Source organism: Alosa pseudoharengus, unplaced genomic scaffold (assembly GCF_046254945.1).
Source record: "Alosa pseudoharengus isolate Yale_2024_CS ecotype anadromous, Long Island Sound unplaced genomic scaffold, YU_APseudo_1.1 YU_APseudo_1.1_scf_23, whole genome shotgun sequence".
NCBI lineage: Eukaryota > Metazoa > Chordata > Actinopteri > Clupeiformes > Clupeidae > Alosa > Alosa pseudoharengus.
In genome coordinates, this window is record NW_027468685.1 from 10834172 (window position 1) to 10844743 (window position 10572).

General features: G+C 40.8%; 1 protein-coding gene across 1 annotated transcript in view; it reads right to left on the bottom strand.

Moving 5' to 3' along the window:
• The window catches only part of triqk (triple QxxK/R motif containing), a 19975-nt gene extending 9854 nt beyond the window's left edge, over positions 1 to 10121 (bottom strand). Inside the window, exons 1-2 of the mRNA XM_076301441.1 lie at positions 10042 to 10121; positions 6248 to 6313 (exon numbers count right to left, since the gene is read on the bottom strand). Of these exons, the coding sequence (XP_076157556.1) occupies positions 6248 to 6308 (61 nt within the window). The 5' untranslated portion in view covers positions 6309 to 6313; positions 10042 to 10121. The remainder of the gene's footprint in view (positions 1 to 6247; positions 6314 to 10041) is intronic.
• Positions 10122 to 10572: the final 451 nt, after the last annotated feature.

A 10572-nucleotide genomic window follows, 5' to 3' on the forward strand; every position in this document is an offset into this window, starting at 1 on the left:
AACCTGGTTACTAACCCTTAAACGTGTAGGTTTTTGAACATTCTAACATAAGATTCTGTTCCGCAACAATTGAAGGTTCTAAAATCCTATGTTGAATTCAATGGACCCAGATATTCTTTAGAACGTTCATTTCCCAACATTCCCGTCACACCGGTGTGACGGTACTCCTTCAAGGGCTAATATCTCCAGCTCCAGTACTCCAGCTAGCATAACCACATCTATCAAAACCAGCATTAGGGCTTATCTGGGATTCTGAAATTGGGATATGATGTTTATATGCACAAACACAAAATTGGAAAATGTAAAAACCTGATACAGTAATAACCGGGATACTCAGTGTCCATAGTCATTTATTTTAACGTCTCTCAAAAGTGCAGTCTTGCTTTCAGAACATCGCCTGCACCATCTGCAACACACGTCGTAAAAAGAACGTTTGAAACAACACTTTGTTTCTCAGTTTCATAAAAAATGAGAATGAGGTCGAAGGAAAACCGTTGCATTACTTCAGCTTCAAAGCTCCAGACAAGTGTTATCTACCGTTTTGAGAGAAAAACTGCAACTCTAAAGACGTTCTTAGAATACCTAAATGTTGAAAACTACAGCTGGTAGTTGTTCTTGGATTCTTTATCAATCTTTAAATGGCTCAGTTGTTTGTTCTGCTCACGTTTTGATGGGTGGTACATTATGCTCAACATTCACGCTACAGGTTTACTACATTTAGGAGCCACACCTGTGCTTCCTTTACAAGTGGCAGACATGCAAAACCCCATTCTGCTCACAGTCAGCAGGGAAAAATTAGGTGTATGTCGTATTTTCCATAAACCTCTTCTTGCAGAGTAAATACACACAGCAAAAACAGACTCCACCATCTGTTCCAAATGAATAGTTAAACTGTCAGGAAATCAAAGTAATTACACAGAGTGTGTCGATTAATTCTTTATACCGAGAGGTTTCGTATCCTTGCTGTTTGCACTGACTCTTGTTCCCGTGGGTTCAAGGGAGTGCATGAGTTTAGTTTCTGAGTCAGTATTGAGCCAGATCCTAGAAAAAAGCCATATACAATTCATCAGGCCAACTCCTCCGCAAACCAAGGATAACACAATAGGTTTAGTCTGTTGACTGTGTGGCTGGAGTGTAATTGTGGGATTTAGTCTGGATATTCTTTGTGTTTAGCTCTCTTCATGCCATGTTAGCTCTTCAAGTACGATTCCTTGGACCCACTCCTGATGCATGAAGTAGTATGGACATGTAGACATAAACGCAGAATAGATCATCCCCACTGTCACATCAGTGACATTAATGTCTGTCTTTTGCACCCAAGCAGTAGCCTAAACTTGGCAAACATCCCATTTTCCTCTAGTTTTCAGATTATCTGATGGTTATTTATTCCCTTGCATCCATACTTATTGACTATGCGTTTGTCATGATTTTCAAGGATTTTTAAGGCTTCCCAAACTGATAGGCTACAGTGTTTGTGGACGCAGATCGGATTTGATCCGGAACTCCGTATCGAATCTGATTCGGTGTAGTGTAGTAGAGGCCTAAAATGCCTACTACAAACCTGTGTGTTTTTGCTAGGGTTGAAGTTATCCCCCCGGATCTTCCTCATCCTCTCAGCCCGTACTGCAGGATCAACAGGGAATGAATGAAAGCTTATTTGCTTATTGTATCGTGAATTTGTGCGTTGCAGCACACAACAATGGAGTGCTGAATTTCGTACCTTTTGATAGGCAAGTCGCAGTTCTTTTACTGTAAACACACTGATTGTACACCTATGAAAACACCAAAACCTGTATCCCGCTCTAGCTGTCAAACGCTGCAACCAGGAAGTATTCTGCACCGAGCAAATACCACATACAGCTGTTTGAGTAAACCAATAACAAAAATAATATCAATGCTTCCCCATAGTGACATTATTTCACCAGTATCTCTGCAGTTAGTTAGTTAGTTATTATAAAGTCCTCATTCCCCATTCAAGAGAGCTTTAGAGAGAAGGCCAACCTTGGTTTATTAATCAGCATTAGATGTGATATTACCTGTGGCAATTATGCACCTATAGAGGACTGTGGGGCCCCTTCAGTGAAAGCATGGCCGCTGCATTGTCTTTTGGATGGGCACAAAAGAAACGCCTCCGTACGCGGTCACATTGTGCGCTCCGCTGGCAACACATGGAGAATCTTCCAATGGTGCTGCGGGTGTCCTTTCAGACACGGCACAGTCGATTTCACTTCAAAGGGCCCCTGTCTCTCTTCGCCCACCACCGAACTCACTTACCATCTATTTCCTCGCTCCTGTTCATCCCCACTTAGCAGCTAGCTCAGCAAATCACCGCAGTGGAGAGGGACTGCGCTCATATTTGCCACACAGAAAACAATCCATTTCCATCATGATCGACACAGAAAACTTGAGCTTTGTCCACACACCACCTCACAGCCATGTGTTCACCTTCCTAAATATGACTTCAGAACAAACCACCTGAACACCACACAGAAAATGAAACGCTGATAGCTTTAACGCCCAACACAGTTCAACATTCAATGCCATTCCTGTATGCCATTTAGAATATACAGCTTCCTTTCCCACTAAGACAACTACAGTGAGAGAAAAAAAAGAGTCGAGGCTTACAGGGCAAAACGCAAGTCTGATCTACAATGAAGATCAGTCTAGGATTTCTTTTTTCACCCAGTCGATCTTTAAGACTCAGAGCCATGGGTGCGAATGTCAGGCCTTGTTATTTGTCTTTGGTGGTAAACTGAGATGTCCTTTAGCTTAAGGACTGACCCCGTGTGACAGACAGACCTATGGGAACTGTTGTGCCGAATTAAAACAGAAAACACAAAACCCCAAATCTGAGTGATGTGTGATTTGGGAAGACAGCGCAAATCTGCCCCACTGAGCCCTTGGGCTGTGGGTAAAGGCTGGTGACAGCTCCCCTCTTCTGCGGCCAGGGCCAACAGACACCATGTACCAACAAGGACCCCCAGAGCCAGCCGCCAATCACTGACATGTAGCCTACCACCAGAGTGGCACCAGACCAGGTCACCACAGCACAGGCATTTGACCCCTGTCTCTTACATCACGTCAACAAGGGGGGGAAAAAAAGTTTCTCCAAATCAGAAGAGCGAAACTATGGATATATTTTTACATGTTAAAGCCTGTGTGTGTGTGTGTATGTCAAAAAGACATACACATTTACACAGCACAGCCTAAAATGCATGCAAATAAATAAGAGAGAACTGAAAACAGGCTGTTAAGGAAGGCTGGCTCTGTAGTGGGAGCTGAACTGGAGTGCATCACTTCAAAACAGGCTGTTAAGGAAGGCTGGCTCTGTAGTGGGAGCTGAACTGGAGTGCATCACTTCAATATCTGACAAAAGGACCCTGAACAAACTGATCAACATCTTGGACAATGAATGCCACCCACTCTACAGCACTATTAAAAAGCAAAAGAGCTTGATCAGCTGGAGATTTCGCTCACTGACTTGCGCAACAGACAGACTGAGGAAGTCATTTGTCCCCAGGGCCATTGAACTGTTCAATGCATCACTAAAGGGAAGAGGAGAGATAGACTTCTCTGCTTAGTCTGTCTGCCTCTCCACCCTCTCCATGTTTGAGTACTGACTACCCACTACTGCTTTACTACTGTTTTACCACAGCCTAATGTTTTTACTACCGCTTTCCTGCTACACTGTTTTTCATGTTTTTCATGCTATATTAGCACACATGATCAATGGCTTCTGCTACAATAATACTGAATGGCTGTAACCCTATTACCTCAACCTGTTTCTGCACTGACGTAGTTTTTATAGTTTTTTATATTACCTTGTCTACATTATATTATACTTTGCTCTCCTATTTGTCCATATTATTTATGCTGGTCTCTAGACCTTATTATTGCACTGTTGGACTAATGCTGGACTACTTGTTGCACCTTCACCATGACACTCACTCTCCGAGCACCTTACCGTGCACACTTAACTTAAGGACTATTGTTGGACTACTTTTTGCACCTTCACCAGGACACTTACTCTCTTGAGCACCTTACCATGCACACATAACTAAGGGACTCCTGTTGGACTACTTTTTTGGCACCTTCACTCTCACTCTCTTGAGCACCTTACCATACACACAGAACTACTGTTGGACTACTTTGCACCTTCACCAGGATACTCACTCTCTTGAGCACCTCACTTTGCACACAGAACTACAGGCCCTGTCATTACAAGCGTCTCATACTTGACCACCCTTAAGCACACTGTTTCTTTTACATTTAATTTATATAGTATTTTTAGTTTTGTTAGCTTTTCTTATCTCCTACTGTCTCTATTGTACAGTGGTGTTTGGTTATATGTTTATACTTATACTTATATTTACCATTTGCTGTAAGTGCATGTTGTGTGTGATGTCTGTATGCTACTGAGACCCCCTGAATTTCCCCTTGGGGATCAATAAAGTATTTATCTATCTATCTATCTATCTGAAAAGAACACTTTGACGGCTTGTTTTTCCAGGCCGGATAATTGTTTCACACCACTAAAGAGCATCTCTCCACTTCTCAACCTCTTCTCTCCTCTCCCCCTTCATCCCTCTTTCTCTCTAACTCACTCTCTCCATCTCTCCTTTCAGTTGATCATAACTCAGGCACAATGACCACACACACACACACACACACACACACACACACACACACAGACACACACACACACACATACACACACACACACACACACACACACACAAGCCTTTCAAGTGAGCCTGCAGTCCATTACGAGGTGTAATGATAGTATTTAAGGACGGTGTGTCAACTGCAGGCCTCTGATGAGGTCTGACATCACAAAAGCTTCGCTTGTGAAATGTCCAAACCTGACAGCATATAAATTACACTCCCATTACTTTTTTTTTCAAATGGTGAGGTGCATTCTTTTCTTTTAAAAAGAGAAAAAAAATGCTATGTGCTATTTTGGGCTTTTTTTGTTAAACAGTGATTCGCTCAAATTGACTGTTTCAGACTCTTTTGAGGGAAAACAGAGAGATTTGAGAGCATGTGGGCGACTTCATTGTCTGGGGGAACTGTACTGTCTGGCATAATGTACAGTATATGCCAGAAAATCAATCAGATGTGTGTGGTATGACTGCATGATTTAGTGAACACAGCAGGGGGTGGGCTCAATTTTTCATGTGTATGAGCTGACAGATAGAACACACAACAAAGTGTAAGGGAGAACATCCGTATGGAACTGTCCACATGGTCAGATACCAGGATTGGGTAATCAGGGGAAATTCATATGGTTGTAATAATAGGTTGCACACGAGTTGCTATCACACAGCATTGTCACCATCACCATCCCTCAATCACAAGATCACAAGATTAAAAGGAACCAGAGAAAATAGAGCAGTCTCTGAGCAAATACATTCTTAATGTTTGTTAGACAACAACTCAAATGTTCGAAAATCATGCTTATATAAGCCTGCCAACTTACTAAACTACTGCTAAACTCACACTTCTTTTGACCAAATTCCAGGTGTACAATCACAATACCATGATAACAAGATTGAAGTTGTCAGGCATGTGACTGAGTTCCACAGTTCCTTTGTAATGTCACTGGCAACTAACCTTTTCTCACTCACACGGCAAACCCTATTAAGAGAACACACACGCACAGACACACACACACACACACACACACAGAGACACACACACACACAGACACACACACACAGACACACACACAGCTCAGACAGAATGAATGAGAAGCATGACTTGGTTAGACGTTTCTGATGGTTAAATAAAGACAAAACGGAAAAAAAGGAGAACAAATCTTCAAAAGTAGAAATGATGACAATGAACATCAGAAACTACACAGCAGGATTCTTCACGATTAAGGGAACGATAATTAGAGCTGAAGACCGCAGTATTGCATTTGCTTTTCAAGGTTAATCAGTTTGAAGGTCTAACATCTTGTGACACTGAGTCACATAGAAAAAAAAATCCAATTAAGTGAGTGACCCATCCCTTAGCCAACACTCAAAGCCCTCTCTTTGACTTTCTTATCTGGCCACAGCATTTTCCAGAAGCATAGCGGTTATTAATTACGCTAACAAGCATATTCACAGCAAAAGTCAGGTGAAAATCCTTCGCTACAAGCAGTGCAATACTCTTACGAATGAAACTTTAATGAACTCGGCGTACACTTTCTGAATTTCTGACCCCCAGGAAAGAGGCACAGTCCACCAGAGTTAAAACTTACCGATCTGTTTGCGGTACTGATCGACCGGCAGCTTAGCAGTGCTTGCATCCTTCTTCCCCATGTTTCCTCACCAAGAGAAGACACAAACGGAACAAGAGTAAATAAAACATGCCTTCTAGGCAGGCCAGAGTGCAGCTGGGCCAAAGTCTAGATAGTCTAGTTGGAGTGAGTGTAGAGTTAAATTATAGAGAGGCTGTCTGAGTTCAGTTTCTAAGTTCAGATGTACACATGCCTTTATGTTATACCTTTAGTTTATTTCTAACTAGACATTTTGATTACAATTGATGCAATTGTATCATTTACCATATCTTAGTTCACTTTACTTTTCTTTTCTACCATTTTTATCTACAGTATTAATATTTCAAAAATAATTATACTACTACTACTACTACTACTACTAATAATAATAATAATAATAATAATAAATTATATACCGGTAATATTATTTCCCAGTGTGATGCAAAATTTGATGAGATATTTTGATTTACAAGGCATACATCTGAGAATATACGGATCATATAGGAAGTATACATGTGATATTAAGGATGGAAAACATCACTGCACTTAAAAGCAAAAAAAAAGAAAGATGGTGAGCATATAATCCCAAGAGAGGCGAGGAGCTTCAGTGAATTTAATCACTCCGGTGCATTATTGAGGTGTGCTTGAAAATCCACTCATGCCTTCAAGCGGGCATAAAACTTCCTGAGTGGTCAATCTTTTGGACATTTAAATTCCTTTAGTCAGAATACGATTTCATGCCTCGGCACCAACCAGCAAATTGCTTAGAGTTGAACAATCCATTTACAGGCTTCTGAGTACCCTCATTATCATTGTTGAGAGATTATTTGTCTGTTGATATGTCTTTCCCCTACAGAAGTCCAGAAAAACATCATCCGGTTGATACATTTGAAAGACACTTGAAAGTCAAGAAAACTCTGCTAAACCTTGGTCAAATCAAGGCAACAGCAATACTATGGCCATCTTATGGAAAAGTTATAAGATATCAATATTTAGCTTTATCTACATCACTGGTAACACAAAATAATACACTGAACAAAAGGCAACATTTTTTCACTTATCAGTTGTGAGCATCAATTCATTCCAGTCTATAGGCCTAGCACTCTGCAAACTTTTGAAATAAGATATTTCAAGGCCTCTGATAAAGGCCTGACTGACCGAAACGTCAGTTCAATACATTGGATGCACCGTGAAGGAAGCAGAGTTGCGCTTTTCTTTCCCCACTCTCCGAACATATTTCAAGGTGAAAGAAATAATCTCAAATGTTACAAACTAGTGCTGATGAAAACAAATAAAATCTTATCCAGAAGGAACAAAGATGGATCTCAGTGTCCTTGAAGGCAACGTATCGCTCACCATGCACAACAGTCTAGAATAATCGAGGGATGCTGTAGTTGAGGAGGATTCCTACGTATTCTGATATTGAATCAAGTCGATTTTATGATTCACACTGTATGTTATGTTTTTATGGTTTATATTTTGGGTCATCATACCTGAGATTTCATTACTTTATTTATGCCATAACTTTTCCACATCACATCAAGTATCCAGTGGGCCAATGAGAGTAGCCTTAGCAATCTACTCTATCAGCTTGCTCTCTTTTCACCTTACACTATTTATTTTCTTATTAGTCCAGCATTCTTTATGACAAATAACTGTCCAGTATATATCTGGATAGCAGTATCCAAATAAATGAATTACTGCTTAAATTTGATGTCTCTCTTATTGATTTGACTCTGATTATACTGTGACGTGTCCCTTGCACATTAATGAACCTGTACTGTGTAATTTATTAATCTTCTTCCCCTGTGGTCTTTCAGTTATTCCGTACACATGTGCCTCTTATTAATCCACCACATTTCATGACAAATGCATGACGACGCAGCATAGGAAATATCAAGCCTTAGAGCAATTTCTCCTTTAAAAAAAAGCAGTGGCTTTCTTGTGATGCAGGCTTGCTAGTCCCATGCAGTATTCACCTCCACACCTCTCAGGACGCGCTCCTCTCTCAATGCTAAGCAGCCTTCCTGCCTGCCTGCCTGCCTGTCTGTCTGTCTGCCTGTCTGTGGTCTAGCTGTCGGGCATGCTGATGCCCTGCTGGTCTTGAGAGATAGGTTTATGAGTCTGAAGTGAGGCGGGTCAGCGGGGTGCTGCTTGATTTCTCTCGGAGAGAATAGGTCAGAGGGGTTTAAACATCGTCAGAAACACAGCCGTGCCCTTTGGCTCACTCCAGCTTTTTCCCCAATCTTCAACAAAAGCAGCACTATTGATTGAGAATAGTATTGCGAGGAACAAGGCTAGAATCTTAATAAGACAGGCTCTCTTTGCCACAGATAAAATAACAAGCTGATACATGATACACACAAAAGACCTCTCTGTGGTTAAACCTATGGATATGTGTAGATAGGCTAAACCATCTGGTATCTGCCATTTAAACTGAACCTTTTGGAGTTAAGAGTAACATTTTGATCTGACTGTTTAAGGCAGCATTTGTGTGATTAGCTAAAATCATGTAAATACTAAAATAGGTCCTTATTGGCTTGGGTTGCAATCTGTAGTAGCCATGACAAAATATTCAGCAAAAAGACAAGCTGATTTGAAGCACAGGATTCTGTGATTACTGGAGTGGTGGCAATTATGAATAATATCACTCCTCTCTGCAGAGTTTCATATGTTGTATATCAATTTCCTTTCTTTGAATATTATTAACTTTTAAGTGAAAGCTATTCTTACCGAATTCTTAAAAGAATGATTAAGATATGTCAGAGAAGAACACTGATGTAGATTATGGAAACTACATCTTCTGCTATCAGTCACTGCTAGCATGTGACATTGTTCAGAAAATGTCATGATGAATAGCCATGCGCAGTTGCGCACTGGCAAGTGAAGACATCATCAGAACATATTAGGCTATACATGCCATTAAAACTAATATTTTAGATTTTAAAGTTAAGTGCATCTCTCGAATTAGGAGAACAATGCCAAATGAATAGGCCTATTAATTCCCTTCCCTGTAGCCTATGGGTGCACATGGACTAGGCCTACTCACTCTGAAAGTTAGGCTCACTCTAAGCCAAGACAAATATTGCAACATTATGGGGAAAACAGATTGTTATTCCAGTTGCACTTCTTTCATCACTCATATACCTTTGCTGTGTTCATTTCATGTAACTTATTTGTTTAGGCTAGAATATGGCTACAACACTAGACTAGGCTATTCATGGAATACCATAACCAAATGCATTTAATTTTCTATATGGCTAATGCATTGTTTCACCTGTTTGCTCATTTGGGGGTAGCCTAATGCATGGCCTAAATACTACATGTGAGCTCCTCCAAATGCAACCTGTATTATTATAGCTTAGATTGCATTCCAACAACAACAACAAAAGATTCCAGTTAACTTATGGGAAAATAGCGTCATGCATAATGCATGTTTGAATGACATTTTTCTACTCTGGAGCACTTTGAGCAATATCAGTACTAACATGCCAACACATCACATCCCGAGCTGACTTCCTGCACTGCCGTATTTTCTCAGACAGGCAAACGAAGCACCCAGTCAGAAAGGAGTTATTGAGCAACTGACCAATGGTAGGCTACATTCCAAGGCGGAACTTGCAGGAGAGGGAATAGTCACAGTCAACACGGAATAACTGCATGCAGAATAAGGTTCTGTCTTGTTTTTTGGAATAAGTAATGTGTCCATGTTGGAGCCTGCTTAATGTTCCGGCGTTCAAAGGTAAGGTAATCGGTTAAAATATGCATCAACTTACCATACAAGACAGGGCAGAACAGCCAGAGAAATAATATGCTGTCGGGCTTCCTTTTACAGACGACGGTGCTCAAACACAAGTCTCTCTCAACCAATCAGTGTGAAGCTTCCGCCCACCGCCTTTGACGGGAGTCGGGTCAAATTCAAAGGTAAACCCGGGCAAATGTGGAAGCTGTCAAACTTGCAGGCCACTTTTTCTGAGGTCTGGACGTCCCACAGACCTGCGTGTTTGTTTTAATTGAAAAATACCTTTCAATCGGTCCCTAAATGTATGCTTTTTGTTCACATGAAAGTAAAATGTGCAATATACTGTATATAGACAAAGTGCAGATGCAGCATCATTTTTTGGTGGAGCAGTCGCTTAAAACACCTCTCAGTGTCATCAATCTTCAAAGTGGCAGTAACAAGAGAGAGACAGCGCTCTTTGGGGAGACTATTTCTGTCTCTTCATTTCCTTTCTCTACCATTTTTTTATCGCTTAGCCGTGATTTACATTTCTTTTGTTTACTGTGTTGAATTTCTGTTTCCGTAA